General features: G+C 36.6%; 2 protein-coding genes across 3 annotated transcripts in view; one reads left to right on the plus strand and one right to left on the minus strand.

Moving 5' to 3' along the window:
• The window catches only part of LOC139757588 (thyrotropin-releasing hormone receptor-like), an 833,567-nt gene that overhangs the window by 149,009 nt on the left and 666,644 nt on the right, over positions 1–17,914 (plus strand). The window lies entirely within an intron of this gene.
• Positions 1–17,914, minus strand: part of in (protein inturned) — a 63,425-nt gene that overhangs the window by 40,914 nt on the left and 4,597 nt on the right. For both annotated transcript variants that reach the window (XM_071678187.1, XM_071678186.1), the window contains exons 3-10: positions 16,626–16,798; positions 13,027–13,196; positions 9,832–9,991; positions 9,017–9,090; positions 6,634–6,711; positions 5,147–5,295; positions 2,725–2,826; positions 2,352–2,441 (exon numbers count right to left, since the gene is read on the minus strand). In XM_071678187.1, coding sequence (XP_071534288.1) covers positions 2,352–2,441; positions 2,725–2,826; positions 5,147–5,295; positions 6,634–6,711; positions 9,017–9,090; positions 9,832–9,991; positions 13,027–13,196; positions 16,626–16,798 — 996 coding nt within the window. The remainder of the gene's footprint in view (positions 1–2,351; positions 2,442–2,724; positions 2,827–5,146; positions 5,296–6,633; positions 6,712–9,016; positions 9,091–9,831; positions 9,992–13,026; positions 13,197–16,625; positions 16,799–17,914) is intronic.

Consider the following 17,914-nt stretch of genomic DNA (forward strand, 5'->3'; position numbering starts at 1 on the left):
CTTTTCCCAGAAGATGTACCAAGAAAAAAGATAGACGTAATTCTAATTCAAGGAGAGCATCTGTATATATGTCAACAGTAAATTGTTGGTTGTGCTAGCAAGAGAGTCACCTAAGGTGCCACTTCTGAGGGAAGGATCCAAGAGAAAAATCTTTTTCTCTTTATAGACATTTTAGTGGACATAGTGTCTCATCTCGGTAGGCTTTGGAGATAAGAGACTCAGATATAAAAGGGAAGAAAATCTTTATCACTAACTCTAAGAGAAGCAGGTATTTGTAAGATCCTTTGTTTATCAGGCAGCAGACAGCCATGGTACAGTACTGTATCATCCTTCAGAAATAAATTTCTGCATCCTGGACTTGAAGACATTCAGGGATATAAAAAACTACAGAAACATTTTTTTTTATGAAAAAGACTTTTGGACCTCCCTGCAAGGGCCTGCAGGAACATGACCCTTTGAAGAAAGACAGCCTATTCTTGATTTGATGCATATGTCAAATTATCTGAAATGTTGCTGAAGGCTTCTAAGGCTTTATGTTGGTCCACTAAACTCGGGGTTCATCTTCCTGGAAGATCTCTGCTTCCTGCAAGAAAGAATTTGACAACCCAGAAAGTAATCCTTTTGACCTTCAGCCTCACCATGTTGTTGCAAAGGGCTGCAAAAATTTGACTTTTCCAGAAATTGTTCAACTCAATGTCAAGACACAATACAACTGCAGAATAGGCATAATCCTGAGCTTTGTCCCTCAGGAGACAAATTATGCTTGTCATAGTTTCAATATATTCCTAGTCATGTGAAAGTTTTGGCTGGAAATTAAAATAGCCATGACCAGAATGATGAAAAGAATTGCTTCTTTAGGGTTTTCCATGACTTGAAGTCCATTTCTTGCACATTCCCTCTTTTTAGTTGAAATCACCAAAAAAGTCCCTAGGGTAAGCTGGAAACAGTTTTGGAGGATCTGATAGCATGTCTCAACATTATGTAACCTACAGAAGTTTTGGGTTCTTACCACCAATGTCTAAGAGAAATGATGACATCATCTCTGTGGTGGGCTCAGACTGGCCAAGAGTGGGTCCAAAGTGAGGGCAAGAAGGATAGTAAAATATGGGGTAAACCAGAGATTCTCCATCAGAAACACGGGGAGGCCATAACCCTCATGTTTCTAGAGAATGTCTTATGCTTGAGGGATAAACCACTGAGGAGAGAAAAGGACATGTGCATTGTTTTGCACAGAACATCACCCTCACAAAAGTTGGAAAAGTACAATATTCTTCTGAAGGAGTCTGGTTTAAACTATTGACTGATGTGCCGCATATAGTACAAAAGGCCTCCAGCAGTTAATCATGAGGGTGCTGTATAAGCCATATCTATTCCTAATGCCTTTCTACAAATGATATATCAGAGATTATATGAGTGACTGTGCCCTCTAAATATAAATGTTCTTATTAGCTTTTATCCAAAACACTGAAGCCTTTTTTTCCAAGTAAGACAGCATATGTAAAACCCTCTCTTAGCACCATTATTACCATAAGTCACTAGATATTCATCCAAACTTGGGGTTTTCTCAAAAATTTCTATCAATTTTGTTCTACTATGTCACTTATCAATCACTTCAGCTGAATTCATTCTCAATAATACTCCCTGAAATTCTCAAGTGGACATGATAGCATCTTTGCAATACTTCTTTTATACATTAATTCCCTCCATTCTTAACTCAGCCTCCCTCCTTTGTTTATTCAAACACAAAATAAGTTCCATATTTCAACCCTTAGAAAATCATATCACCTCTTATGTTCTTCTAGTAATCCTTTTCCCCTGCTTCTATACCTCCCATACTTAACTGTAGTTTATGACAGTATTAAAAAATCCTAAGCGTACATTTTCCACTTTAATGAGTCAATCATTTTTTGTCTATGGCAAATGAAGCATTATATAAGACTAATGTCTCTTGCTTACCATTTTTGGCTGAAAAATTTCCCCATACACCACATACTCTAGCACATTTCAGAAACATTCTGCATTCACATGTGAGTTTTCTTATTCATTATAGAATTCAAATGCTATACTTTCTTTCTCTTATATTTTCCTCTTTGTCAAATCAAAACCTCTCAAGACTGATGGTGGCAAGTACACTAAGACAGGTGAACTGATAGACTTTGGATAAAGACAGCTTTCCATAAACAATCTGTTTGTAAATATTAGCTTCACTTACATCATCCCTTACATCATGAGTAAAAAGTTGACATTCATTTTTGGAAAGAAAAATAAACTACTTTTTTCTTGATAAATCCATCCTTAAGTTGTTTCTTGATTCTTTAACTTTTCATTGTCTGAAACAATGAGGTACTTACTAAGAATGAGGAAGTGCCAAGAGAAAAACATCATTGTTCTCTCTAACATAGGCCACATGGAAGTAATCTCCATCAAGACACACAGTAGAGCTGGAAAAAACAAGTTATGGTTACTCTTTCATGAAGTCAGAAAAAAGTAGAATATCAAAGCCCAGATAAGTACGAGAGATTAATTAGGATTACATGTACGTGGATTGAATGTTTAACTAAGACAAGGATAAATTACAGTTCATCCAAAAACAGTGCCAAATATCAGATGCAGTTTTTTGATGAATCATAATTTTTCAGAATGCATACAGAACTGAGAAAAAAGACATGAGAAAAATGGACTTCTCATGGATTACTGAATGATGATATAAGTTGAAGGACTCACCACAGTGCTGGAGCACCAACCACCTCCTGGACAGTATGAGCTGTAGTTATAAACATGCCTCGCACTTTCACTAACTTGTTACTCCAGTTTGGAAATTGGTACCTGAAATTGAATGATAAAATTCAGTGGCAAAATTAGAACCTTAAAGAACATGAGACTGAAAATATAATAACAAAAAGTCATAATGTATACTTGCTAACTGTAACAAAGAATCACACATTCAGTGTAAGATTTCTCTTGTGTTACCTAGCATTTCTTCTTTTCACTCATCTTGTAGACTAACTGGAAAGCAATGGAAAAAGTGAAGGGGCAAACAAAACAAATCTAAAAGAAAGCATACCAGTGACAAAAAGAAGCATAATTCATAAACAATAACGAGTTTAATTTATTTTGAGTCTTTTGGGAAAAAGATAATGGGTGTAAACAGGAGAAATCACAAAAATTGGGAATTAAGTACTAATGTGTCTCAACGACACAACTGAGTTACTTTGAATGATTTATTGTTAATTGTGCAGTATGCCATGAAAATTGTTTTGATTATTCTCATATCAAGGGAATGCTTTAGTCCATTTCTACATATGGTAATTACATTTGTGATATAAATTTCTCCCCAGAACAGTTTCCAATTCAAAAATTTTTTAAGACAAATTGGGAAAATGGATTTGTTTTCATTTGATAATGGCATCAATTATCAAATTCTTAAAGAGTACCCTGATGGATCCCTGTCTGCCTAATATTTCTCTATATAATATTTATCCATAACTGCCTTAGGACCCTCTGAGAAAGGATTCCTGGTGTTATGCAGGACCTCCTTTACAGAGATCCAATAGCCCAAGGTTATGCTACTTCCAGTGGCAGGGAAATGATGGACTCCTTTGGATTAAATAAGTTTGTTGATCAGACTGTATTCTCATTGATAGAGCCTTGCCAAAAGTGGCTTTTCACCTGTGGTATAACCTCAGGCCCGTGAGTCTAGTAACACCCTTTATATCACACAGTATGATATACACTAAACATTTTCACTTACAGAAAATCATAATGTTACATTACTATTAAAGGAGTAGAAACTGTTGCAATGTAGTCACTGATTGTAGTATATAAATCTGTTAGCTGATATATGGTTACCTTAAGAATTTTATCTTTCATTTTATCTTTCATTTATTCATTTCTTCTGTGTGTCTTACAAGGAAGCTAAAAGGAGCAGAAGTGTGGAAGAAGGGGGCTGGAAATTCTCCCCCATGCATAACTTTCCATAAGAAGCTGAGGAAGGAATCAAGCAAGAATAGTTACTTTTAACAGATGGAAAAGAGCATATACATATGGAAGAGAGAAAAGACTATGAAAAGAGAAATGGGTGTCAAGCTCCCATTTTTTTAACCTTGATAAATGAAAAAAATTTTGGCAACCTCTAATTCTCAATCTTTTGTAAGCCAACTTTTTCCAAACCATGCTCTATATCTTAGCTATTGCCATTTTAACCTTAATGTCGGTGTTGTTAACATCTTCCTGTATAGAATATTTTTTCTGTTATCCAGGTTTATATATCATCACGAGATCACAGTCTCAAGAAAATATTTCAAAGACAACTGATAAACAAGCCAGCTGTTTGATAAAGTTGTTAATTAATTTTCCAAACAAGGTAAACCCTAAGCATTGCATTCCTGGAGCACATATGGAGGTTATTCATTTTAGACTAACTTACTAAGGAGAGGGGGCTGTCAGGATCTGAGAAACACCTCAAAATAATCATGTAAATTTTACCCCAAACTAAGTTGATTTGTACTGTAACCTGAGCATTCAAAACATGGATAGCTAAGTACTTGGGTCAGTTGAGCAAGACTAGTTGAAGGCTGTGTGTCCCTCCTCATCTAGCAGTAAGAGAATGTTCTGAGTTGTGAGATATCCTTCCAGGTTGCGATAATTTTGAAACAAAACAGTTGCTTAGGTGATGATTTAAGAATATCAGGGTCAATGCATAAAATTACTCAAACCCCAGTTAAGCATCATCATGGTTTTGGTGCTTCTAAGCAAAGCACAAGTATGATATTGTCTTACTATATTGGTTTTAGATGGAGTTAAAGCATTTAACAGAATCTTTGTTCACCAAGCTGGTTTTTAATATTTCTTTTAATGTTTCTCAATATAGGTACAGATGATGACATGATATTATGTTGAAACAGATGGATATGAAGATGGGGTTCATTATGAACCTGGTTATTCTCTGTCTTCTGTTTTCCCATTTCATTGTCTGTAGAAACATGCCCGTGAATTTGGCGATACAGTCAGTTTAGCCTCAGCTCTTAAGCTCAGAAAAAATATGTTCATTACTGTTCACCTTCTTGAAATAAAACAATGTAGGATACATGCAGAATTACACATAATTCATGAAGGCTCAGTTTCACAATATTTCTGTGACACATACCTAATATCAGCACCATCGGGGGAATCCTCTGTGACACCAACAAGGCTAAGGTATAGGAGGGTGTGAGGTAGCTCCTGCAGGTACGTTGTTTCTGGGTGGCTCACTTCCACACCTGTCACCACCTTCACCAGCTGGGTCTGTGTCACTCTCTGTCAAGGTAAACATCACTCATGAATTAGAAAACTTTTTTTTCCAAAACTGAATCATGTAAAACTCTCCCCTTCATATCTGTAGTATAAGCTTAGTCCACCTATCATGAGGAGGTGGCTGTAATATTCAGGCCCCAATATCTCAAGTCCTCCTTCACTCCATCCTTCCATCTGTAAGTCTCCCCTTCCCCCTTCCTCTCTTCACTTCTGAAATGCAATTCGTCTTAGTCATTCTTCATTCATCATCTCAATGTATCTGAGGAAGTTTTTAGTACACCATAGTTAGTTCTCACGATTTGACTGTACTTACTATACGTCTCTTACACTGTCATTCTTTGCGTGGTTATCCCATCTCATACCACATAGTGTTCCCAGACATTTCACTTTCAACTTGTCCACCCTCTTCCTTTCTTTTATTTTCAAGCCCTAAGACTTGCATCCATACAACTACCCATCTTTGCTTTAAGAGACTTTTTACTTTAATATTACATTTCAAACAGCACTGAATCATGTTGTCTGTATATTCAGACCTGTTTCACATACAAAAGACATCTGAGGAACAAAAATATAAAAAAATTGGTTCTGAAGGATGAAATACCATTTCTTTACTGCATGCAGAGCCTGAAATGCAATTTTACTTCCCAAAATGAGGTATAAGCATAAATATTTATCCTCTTCAACCAAGAAAGCACATGAGACCAGCAGATATTTGTTTGTTAGATTCACTGAATATACAGCAACCTGTCATAGTCTCTGATGTCATGGTATGAATATGAGTATACAGTAGGAGAAAATGTAAGTTAGGAAATTGATCAACCACTTTTCTTCATTGTTGTGGTGAGTGGTGTCAAGCATCTTTTGTGTCAGGATGTGTTGGAGGTCAGAGTAAAATGCCCTGCTGATGTCTATGGCTACTAGTATTGTGCACGAAGGGGGTTGTAGTTGGATGAAGCCATCTAGGATATGTTGTTTGAGGTATGTGTGTAGGTTAGTGGTAGAGTGGTTGGGTCTGAAGCCATGTTGTGTAAGTGAAAGTGGTATATTTTGCTTAATTCTGTTGTGGATCAGTTTTTACAGAGTCTAGATACTAACAACAGATGTAAGTATGAGAGGAAATTAGTTGGTTAGTTTGGAGGATTTTAAGTTTGTTATTAATGTAGAGAGTTGCCAGATGTTAAGGATTTCATAGTGTTCCCACTTGCAGGTGACATGATACAGCCTCATCAAAGATGACTTTTTAATTCACAGTGTTAACACTAGCAAATGAAGTCTGCCAACAGTGAAAATGGAATTAATAATGTTCTATAGATCAGATAAAAACAAAATACAATTAAGTACCTTGTGATCACTCTCTAGCTCATCGGGGAGGGTCTCTGATGCGCACTTCTGCACAGACAACGTAATCGTTGATGGAATCTGCATGAGAACATTGTTATTAGATTTCAGTTTTACATGATAATGAACTAATCTTGAAGAAGATAAATGCTATATCCATGGTGTCCATGCCAAGTAGCATTCATTAGTTATAGTGCTGCAAGTTATAGTTAAAGTGCTGCAGGTTTCAAGACAGAAAGACCTTATGACTAATCATTCATCATAAGCATACAGAAAACCAGCAGCGACTGTCTGTGGTACCCTATTTGCTATATCTATGGTTGAAATGAATTTCAAAATAAGAAATCCCAGGAAAAGCATCCATCACTAAATATGAAAAAACCAGCAATCTGTAAGAGAAAGCACCAATCACTTAAACTTCTTTGTCTGGGCTTACCCTGCTTAAAATATTTCACGTGTGCATGCATGCAAGTATATGTGTAATTACTTATTTCTACAGCATGGAGAAGGCATCTTACACTTTTTGGGCATCTTCTCTTGATTCTCTCTACATTTTTTCTAATACTTCTCTCAGCATCTTTCAAAGTACTGTTGACAGCCAAAATTCTCATCAAAGTACTGTTGACAGCCAAAATTCTCATCAAAGTACTGTTGACAGCCAAAATTCTCAAACTGATTATGAAACCCTAAGACAAGATTTTACCAGAAAGGCAGGTTAGCCCAAATCACTCATCACTTATCTTGCTTGATGAATAAGAGTGCTTCACTCCATCCCCCCTGCACCTTATATAACTGTCAATCTGAGGGCCACCAAAAACTCATGGAAGGAAGAGATCTCACCATCACCAACTACTACAGTGGAACAACTTGAAAGAAAATTGAGCATTAAAAAACAGAGAATAGGAAAAAGTTAGAGTGTTTAGCAAGCAAAAATTGTGATTCAGAGATGCCAAAGGTTATGACAAGAGATTCAACATAATCCTGAAGAGAGGAGGACAAGAAGTGGGTTTCACAAGAGAAAAGATCACCTGTGCTGCAAAAGCCATACCATTACTAGTGGTTTCAGAAAGATATTGTAGAGAGTGGGAGTAAGTGTAATGAGGCAACAGTTCACATGATTAGAAGTCTCTTTTTTTTTTTTGCATTCTAAAAGAGAGAAAGGCGTGGGTTTCCAGCCTGGGGTAAAAGAGGTGAGCATGAATTGGAGCTACCTCAGAGGCACATTCCTTCATATGTGAGATGTACTATCAGGCCCACAGGCTCACCTTAAGCTGGAAAAGATTTCTGAGGACATTGCACATAAAGAAATATAGGAAAGGCACTAGATGTAAAAGGAGCAAGTAAGGTGCAAATAAGAGCTGCATTATCAACTGGATAGTTAGCTTTATAATGTTTTGGCTCATAAAGACAAGGAAAGGGTGATACAACCATTAGGAGTCTCATGGTCCAGGTCACTTTACCCTAAGATGACAAATGTCTGAGTAAGGGTGAAAAAACAAGAATGACAGAACAAAGTTTCAGTAGAAGACTGGATATATATTCATTTATTATTTATTTATAATACATATTCTCTGTTTTGTGTCAGTGAGGTAGCACCAGGGAACAGAGGAAGAATGGCCCATCCACTCATATGCACATATACATAAACTCCTACATATGTACATATACATACATATACATATCAACATATATATACATATACACATGCATGTACATGCTTGCCTTCATCCATTCCCGTTGCTATCCTGCCCCACAGGAAAACAGCATCGCTAACCCATGCTTCAGCAAGGTAGCACCAGGAATACAGACAAAAAGGCCACATTCATTCACACTCAGTCTCTAGCTGTCATGTGTAATGCACTGAAACCACAACTCCCTAACCACATCCAGGCCCCACAGACCTTCCCATGGTTTACCCCAGATGTTTCAAACGCCCTGGTTCAGTCCACTGACAGCACGTTGACCCCGGTATACAACATCGTTCCTATTCACTCTACTCCTGGCATTCCTCTCACCCTCCTGTATGTTCAGGCCCTGATCACTCAAATTTTTTCACTCCATCCATCCACCTCCAAGTTGGTCTCCCATTTCTCCTTGTTCCCTCCAGCCTTTCCTCGCTCATTCACTCAATAAGTCCAAAGCATTTCAATACACCCTCTTCTGTTCTCTCAGCCACACTCTTTTAAATACCACACATCTCTCTTACACTTTCATTACTTATTCAATCAAACCACCTCACACCACATATTGTCCTCAAACATTTCATTTCTAACACATTCACCTTCTTTCATATAACCCTATTTATAGCCCATGCCTTGCAACCATATAATAATGTTGGAACTACTCTTCCTTCAAACATACCCATTTTCTACAAAAAATGACTAACCTGCAGCTCTGCTAATATGTCATCTAGATTATCCCATGTAACATCTGTTTCATCCACCTCCTTCAGCCAGTCACCTATGAAAAGAGAGGAAAATTATGTACTGGTATTGTATCAATATTATCACACTATCCTAGGCCTTTTTCTTTCTCCTTTGGGAAGGGGGCTCCTTCAGCTTTGAGGCGGCACTCATGCAGGGATTCAATGGACCCCTTTGGAGTGAGAAGGCCCTCAATGGGACTGCACCCTTTTCTGTCCACTGATGATGTTACCTTAGTGTTGGCAACTCTAAACAGACCAGGAAAAAAATTATCAAATCTCAGTTACCCTGAGATCAATGTGGCAGAACGATGTAGCACACATTCCCATTTAGCCCCTTCCCACATGCTGTACAATATAAATGGGTGAATTTGATGATCTGAGCCAACGAACATCTTTAGATATATCAGGAGACCATGAAGGGTGATTTTTAATACAACATTATAGAAAGAATCTACCTCAGAACAAAGAAGAGTCAAGTATGAAGGGGACTCCTGCACTTTGGTCATTAGATCCATACAAGATTTATATAACAGTGGTAAGCAAAGATTTAACTGCCTTAACATTACATCAAGGTACAGGTGTCTGAGTTATGCTGGGTTTACATGACTATGGAAGTTCCAGTAGCTTATAACACTTCGTCTGAATACTTAAATTTTGTTGCTTTGTCCAAGGGAGACATCTGCTTACCACTGGCCCATTTCAAAGAGGTTAGATAGGTAAAAATAAGTTTTAGAATCAGATTCTTGTTCTTAATTTTTTCATCTTTTTATACTTACCAATCTTTATTACTCCATCCCTTAGTGCTTGTGAGCCAGGTACAAGGCCAGCAACCATAACACGTGAGTCTGGTGGTTCACTGAAGCGCCCTGGCACAACACCAAGAACTGTTTCACATAGACTTGCTCTTCTCCCCAAGTTGTTGCCACCTTCAAAGACCTGCAACCAATGCTTATAGAAGTTAATGTGGCTAAATGATATTCTCTCCGCAGTGCACTCTTTCAGTGTCATAGACTTAATAAATAGACTTTGTAGAATACGGACATATATTGATAGCTTTGAAGATGTGAAAACAATGCTGAAGTCATTGGCTGAGCCTTAAGCCCCAAAGCATCAAGTTATGATATTTATCTGAGCCTTAAGCCCCAAAGCATAAAGTTATGATATCTATCTATCTATCTACCTATCTGTCTATATATATCTATATTTCTAATGCCCATTCCCATTTTAATGCCCATTTTATTCTTGCTGAGATCCTAGCATAGCATGATTTCCAAGGTCTATAGCTCTTTGCAGTGATATAGAAGAACCTTGCGCTCCAATCATTTTGCATTTCATAAGCCATAAACAGTTTTAATTAAGTGTTACTAAATTAATATAGAAAAGGAGAGGGATCTACTCATTAAGAAAATTACATGAAATTGCCAAAAGAGCAAAAATCTCCAAGTTTTTCTCTCCAGAAGAGAACTGTCTAGGACTACTCTCAATGAGCTGCTAGCATTGCTCAGTTTTCCAAAGGCTACAGATCTTTGCAATGAGAAACACCCTTTGTACAATTATTTGTTGGTAAAAGTCCAGTTGAGAACTGTAAAATCCTTGTTGTCTGATCCATTTGCAAGACAAGTAACATGAAGGGTTTCAATTTAGGAATACTTTTTTCAAAATGCATGTCCTGCCGTTAACCCTATTTTTGGCAATTCTTAGTTATTTTCATTACCAGTTTTGAATTCCAGCTTATTTGCATGGAACAAGAATCCTAGAATTAATAAAGATCATTTTCCTAAAATTATTGGTAATCTTTTAGTACTGCCATACTGCAAAAACTGTAAGAAGCATAAGACCTACAAAGAGAAATTTTCTCGATGAAAAGCTTTCTTCTGTGTGAAGGAGTTTAACCTTTTAGGAAAAGATAGACTGGTTTGTAATTCAAAACATGATCTGTTTCTTCCCAAAGCAACAAAAAGTAAAAAAGAAGTCATACAATAGAAAGAGGACAAACAAGAGATGGAGAATGTGAAAATGTTTTCAAAGCAGATATGAGGAGGACACGAAAACAAATGGAAGTGACAAAGAAAGGAGCAAATGTGGAAGTCGTCATAGGCAAAGATGAGGTGAAAGAGATATACTTTGAGCATTTTAATGGACTGTTGAATGTGACATATGACAGGATGTTGGATGTGGTGTGTTTGGGATGAAGAGTGAGAGAGTCATACAAATTGTTTGATGAAAACAAAGAAGGTAGTGAAAGCCTTGCATAATATGTGGTTATGGCAAGGTGGCAGGGGTTGATGGGACTTCATTTAATTTCTTCACTATATGTGTATATGGCCCCAAAAAGGCAAAGTTGAAAAAAAGTAAATGCTCGAATAACAGAGGTATAAGTCTGTTGTGTATACCAGGCAAAATGTGTGGGAGAGTGGTGAGTGAAAGGGTGTTGGTATGCACAGAGTATCAGATTAGGAAGGAAAAATATGGCCTTAGGGTTCATGTAATATATGTGGATCATTTCTTTGTTTGAAGAATTGTGTGTAAAATACCAAAAGAAAGGAATTTTTTATGAGGCACTTATAGACCAAGAGAAAGCACGTGATAAGGATGATAGAGAACCCTTCTGGAAGGAGTTACAGATATATGATATGGGGAGAAAGCTACTAATTGCAGAAAAGTTTTTACTGGGGAAACTAATGCCTGTGTGTGAGAAGAAAGGGAGTAAGGTGACTAATTCCAAGTGAAGATGGGTCTGCATCAAGAGTGTGTGACATATTCTTATGTTCTTGTGGTTCCATTTCTCCCATTTTTTTCACCATCCCACAGATCAGTTTTCTTATAAAAAAAAAAAGTGTTGTCTTGCAACAGTATCATTATTATCATAACTTCTCCAGAGTGGGTATTGAGTTTCTGCACACGTTCTACTGCCAAAGTCTCGACTGTTCATATTGTTACTCTTTTATCCCAGTTCAGTCTGAATCAATGTTCATCAGTTCTTTCTTGAATGTTTGTTTGTACATCTTTCCTCATTATAACTAATTCTAGTTCTTGATCATGTTTTCTTTTTTTTTCAATTTCTGTTCATCAGTTCTTGAATATTTGTGCATCTCTATTCATCAAAATGCATTCAGTATCTTAATCTTGTTTCTACTTCCATAATGTTCCATTTCAGGGAGATGAAAAAATCAACCTTGCTCACTCCATTGACAGCTTTGATGTGTCATAATTGTACCAAATTCTTTTTTCCTTTACTGTAGTGGTGCATACAAATTTGCAACCATCTTCCAAATCATGCTAATGATGTTTTCATAATAGCATGTTTCTGGCTGTTTATATTTGCAGTTCTACCTACTTTTGCACAAGGTGGATGTTTATATCAACATTCATCCTTGTATTTGAAACCTCCACTGAGATAATACCTGTAGTCTCTTTTACTATTAAATTCAGTTGTTACTGTTTCACATTTTCATTGTCTTCTGTCAGATCACTGTTTCTGTTAAACTTGATCTCTCAGTAATCATAATTCATATTTTTCTTTCATCATTCACATTGTCATCTTATTATCACAGTTCTTTCATCATTGCTCTTGTTATATTTGCCTTTCATTAGTTTTCTATTTCTTTTCTTCATGATCTGTAATATCAGTAATTTGTTCATCATCACAGCCTTTATTGATTATCATCATATCTGCTGTGTTTTGCCATGTTTTTTGGTAATACATATGTACAGTATCCTTTACATTCTGACTAAGGAAACATTCTCTCTCTCTCTCTCTCTCTCTCTCTCTCTCTCTCTCTCTCTCTCTCTCTCAAGGATAGAAGGGTCTCAGAATACTGTAAACTTTAAGATTCTACAATCTTGAATATCTGATTCACTGACACGATGTATAGTGAAGAGTAATTTGTCCTAGCAGTGAAACATTTATCATCCTAGCAGTTCTAATGGTTTGGATTACCAGCAAAACTGCAATCACTTAAAGGACCTACCTGAAGATTAACTTTCCTCACTTCTCCACCTGGGTTGTCCCTGAAAGTCACTTTAGGGGGAGAAGTCAGATCTGACCCACTCTTTGCTCCTCCTTCTCCAGAAAAACCAACCCGTGGAGTGCCCTTAACTCTTACACTTGGTCGCCGCTTCAACAGCCTTAACAGTTTGTCTGTCAAAAAGAATTTCACTTATCAAGATTAGTTTCTGCAATCTCAAATAATATCATAATGATGTAACAAGATAATTCCTCTTATGTCACAGCATTTGAATCCAAATGTGGAAAACAAAGGCACCCCAACCAAGTATTCATCTCTTAAAACATCATCATACACATACCAGCCATCCAATCAACAGCAGAAATAGTGAATATCAGGTTATTGTTCCCCAACCTTAATGGCACCTCAGCTTAAAGTTTTAAGTCAGCTAGCAATAAAAAAATTCCTCTTCACAGAAAAGCTAGTTCAAACACTATTTCACACCATAGATGGTAGGAAGTATTAGCATACATCCTTTCAACAGTGCTAGTGAATGACTTAGTTTTTCCAACAAAACCAATTATCTGTGATCGGTAGTGTCCTAGAATTGCATACTAATTATTCATATATGTGGGAAGAGGGATACTAGCTCATGTACTGCCAAAATTCACCTATGCATCTCTCTAAAGCAAATGATAATTAACATGTCAAAATAATGGAATGTATACCAGGCTTTTATCAATTTCTGATGTACTGATCCACCTCAATAAAACTGCAGGCAAGGAGACATGGATAGAATTTTTTTATGTTGGTTAGTCATTTTAAGGCTTTGCATCAGTTGCCTTTTTGAAAGGTGATGGGGAAGAGGATAATGACCTGGCAATTTATATACCTTTTTCTCTGGTTATAACTGACTAAATTGAGTGAGACTATTGTATTAGTGGCAGATAATTTTGATGAAAAATCTTAATAGGCTTAGCTTTTTTCACAGGACTAAAGTACCTAAAGAGAATCCTTAAGGACTGCTAAAATTGAGGATAAAACAAATAACATAACATTTAAATACATCCTGTCTATCCATTCATATCTAATATGTCTTCTACCACTGTCTAGCAGTTTGACCTGTACAGTCTTCCCCTTGTATTCCAGTTTATGGAAAAGTCTGCATTCATCCATGCTTGTACATATTTCACATAACTCCCTTGACTTGTCTTTTCACCTGATTCTGGGTCTGACCTTGACCTTCTTTCTTACCTTTCACTCATATAGTATGCACTGTAACGTTTTAGTAATTTTTTGGCTTTCATCTTTTCCAAAGGCCCAAACAACTTTAGCACTCTATCCTTCATAATCAGCTTTCCATTCCAAAAACACAGTTCCATACCAATTTTGACGTGCTATATTCTTACTCAAGACTCTGTATGCCTCCACACCCAAATCTTAGAAACTCCATCTCCAAAGCAGGCATTGTTTTATTCAGTCACTGAAAACTAGTTTTACTCGCATATTTCTGTAGAAGCTGAAATGTGTCACACAATAATGCCTTTGTCATAATGAAGATGATAAAAGCAATAAATATAGTTAGAGAAAACTCGGTATCAGAATCAGATGGCACTGCAGCGACCTTAATAAAGAAAAAGATATTGACAGCAAAAGCACTGATGCTAGAAATGAGACAAAACCTGAATGACATAGAATAGCTGAAACAAAAATTAGCAAATGCATCACTGTTACACAAGGGAGTGTTTAAACTTGCACCAAAACAGTACAAACCTTATTAATGAAAGTTGACGGGCTTGTACAAGGCGGCAAAAGTATACAAATGCTGCTGCTAAAGTACCATAAATGGAAATTTGAAACATTGATGCAAAGAGAATGAATAATGTGTTTCCACTCTTTTCTAAGGCATCTGATATAATATACTATTAGATTTTATTACAGTAAGTGGTACAACAACAAGAGAGGGAAATTAGAAAATGAGTAAAGAAGCTTCTATTAAACAAAAAATTCATGGTACTGTAATATTAAAGTAGAACCACGTTGGATGATTGTTTTATCAGCAATCCCTGAGGGAAGAGTAGCTCAATGCTCCTCATAATAATATGACATAAACATATATATAAAAAAGGTAATATGATGCTTCAAAGATGACACAACAGTAAGTGAAATGATAAGGACAGTAGAGAACAAAAGGAAAATGGAAAACTTGAATATCATATATGAAAGGATAAAACAGAATCTAACGGAATTCACTGAAGAGAAACTCAAACAACTAAGCCATACAAAAATGTCAGGCATTCAGATTAAACCCAATGAATGGGTAACAGGGAAAAGAAATTGGTGATGAAGACATTGTTAAAGACTGAAAAATGCACTGATAGAAATAACATTTCCTGGCAAAGTAGTGAGAGATAATAATGAGAACATCCATTGCAAAAGAAGTTACCAGATTACCTGAATCTGGTAACTCCATGAGTGAAAAGTAGCCTTCATTGAGGCTGTATGATTGCCAGTGCATTTAAAGTAATACAGTTTTGCTGAGAACTTATGCTCCAAAGGAGTCTGTCATTTTCCTAATCCTACATGGAGTGTTGCCTAGAATGCAAGAGCCTCATGATAGGGGTCCTTGGGTTTTATGATGATAATAATTCAGCACAATGCTCATCTGTTCAATGTGTACATGAAAAGATAGTGGAATACTGTTGTATCATAATTTCAAAATTTAGACAGAAGAAAACAACAAGCTAGAGAGATTTCAGAAACACTTCACAAATAAAATCAATGGATTGGAGGATCTGAATTATCAATGGAGGTCAGAAGTTGTGAAGTCTACAATCTACAGAGAGGGAAAGATTTATAATATTTTACTCATGGCAATAAACTCAGGGTATCAAAAAACTTGATAGTTGGTTTAAGGCTTCCCAGCAATGTAGAAATGCACAGTAGAAACAGAGTTATTAAGTCTGCAGTACCACCTTACAACATACCAAAAAGATATCAGCAAAACTTTGTGAAAGGCCAGTGAGAAAGATGGAATGAAATTTGAAAAATGTCATAGAATAAAAAATCTGCTTGAAATAAGCATGATATTATTCAGATAAAGCCTTGATAAATGGCTGAAAACAATATTCAACACAGAAAAATGCTATTGATAGTCAAGCAAGATATGTGATGAGTATGATGGGCTAGGGTTGTCAAAGCAGGGAATTTTTGTAAATATGTAAAGGTAGACAAGTGCCCTGCATATTGCCAAAATCTTGCTCAACTGCAAAATCTTGCAATAGGTAGGGAAGTACCCTTAGAATTTTGTTAAAATTTCTTCAAATATAACAAACACCACCGAGGATATAATACACCCACCACAGCCCAACCTTATTTCTGAAGTCCCAGTTTGTAAACTATAAATCTTCCTTTATACAATGTGTAAAATAAAACAATGACATCAAAATTTTTCACATGGGTTAAGCTTCACCATTGCAATGTGATTTTTTTTATCAAATAATGGGGTAATTAATCTTAAATGAGATTGTCCTGATTTGCCAGTATTTGTATAAGACTCATAACTGGGAAACTTGTCATGATTTGCCAGTATTTAATATAAATCTGATAACTGGGAAACTTACTTTTCTTTTTGATTTCTTTAGCTGGAGATGAAAAAGCTGGTTTCTTCTCACCACCTGCAGATGCTTTGAGAGCTTGTACCTGTTTTTCTCGGACTGTGCTTGAGACATAAGATTCCACATAAAGAAGGGAACCATCTTTCTGAACATGCTTCAGCCATTCTGCATCTTCATATCTATGAGAGTACAAAGAGAAATATACATAGTGCTGAATTAAGGTATTAGACTATGTCAGGTTTTACTTTAAAAAGTAAGTTTTGTTGGATGAAAAGTCATTTTTCTAACAGAGGCAGAGTTCTGTGAGCACTTGAGGTAGCACTTACTTAATGGTTGATTAACCATTTCATCCCCAAATAGTGCATACATGAAGACTTGCCCCCTTTTCAACAATGCAAAACACATGAGGTCAGCAGATGCTCATTTAATATTGATGGGTACCACATAGTAACCCGGTCTATGGCCTGTAATCAGCTACCTGCATCATTCACTAATCACTGAAATTTGTGCTTGAAGCCTGTTGCTGGTTAGAATTGAGAAATGTGTTTTTAAAAAGGAAAGAAAGGAAGGAAGAGAGAAAATAAGTGGATGCTAATGGGTCTCTGACTGAGGTACAGAAAATGTTTTTCTCCTGTCAAAACCTGTTTCTCACCTGCAGACACAGCCCTTTAAACATCAGAGAATAAACCCACAAGAAGGAGGGAAAAGAAAAACCTAAAAAAGTTAAAGTATCCAATCATAATGACAAAAATGTACCCCATTCCAGAGTATGCTCTTATGAAGGCAGTACAAAAGCCAGACAAGGAAGGTCACCTAGGTCTGAGCAGAGGCCTCACAGAACAAAGATGCTGGTCAAGTGTCAAAGACTCCTTTAGTTAATCACATCCAGTTAGAGGTTCCTTGAAAAGGCTAAGGTAGAAACCTCTATCCTTGCACTGCAGACTCCAGCAAACAGTCATGATTGTGAGGAGAGCCAACTTTTTGATTCAACCATAAATGCTCCAAGCTGATAAAGGCATAAATCAGCTTTGATGAACTTATGAATATTCCAACTCATTTCCAGCAAGATAGAGGAAATCTTTAATAATACTATGTCATTATTATTGTTACAAAACATGGCCTACATGATTTTTGACTCATACGGTGACCATCCTTCTCCATCCCTCCCTTTTCCCCTTATTAATACAATGTCATGTCAGTGCTTCTTTGAATAACTTTGTCACTTTAGGCTTGAGGATTTTTAATGGAACAGGTGTATGTAATGCATACCAATATACAGATGAAGTGCAACAAAA

This window comes from Panulirus ornatus, chromosome 27 (genome assembly GCF_036320965.1).
Source record: "Panulirus ornatus isolate Po-2019 chromosome 27, ASM3632096v1, whole genome shotgun sequence".
Classification (NCBI taxonomy): Eukaryota; Metazoa; Arthropoda; class Malacostraca; order Decapoda; family Palinuridae; genus Panulirus; species Panulirus ornatus.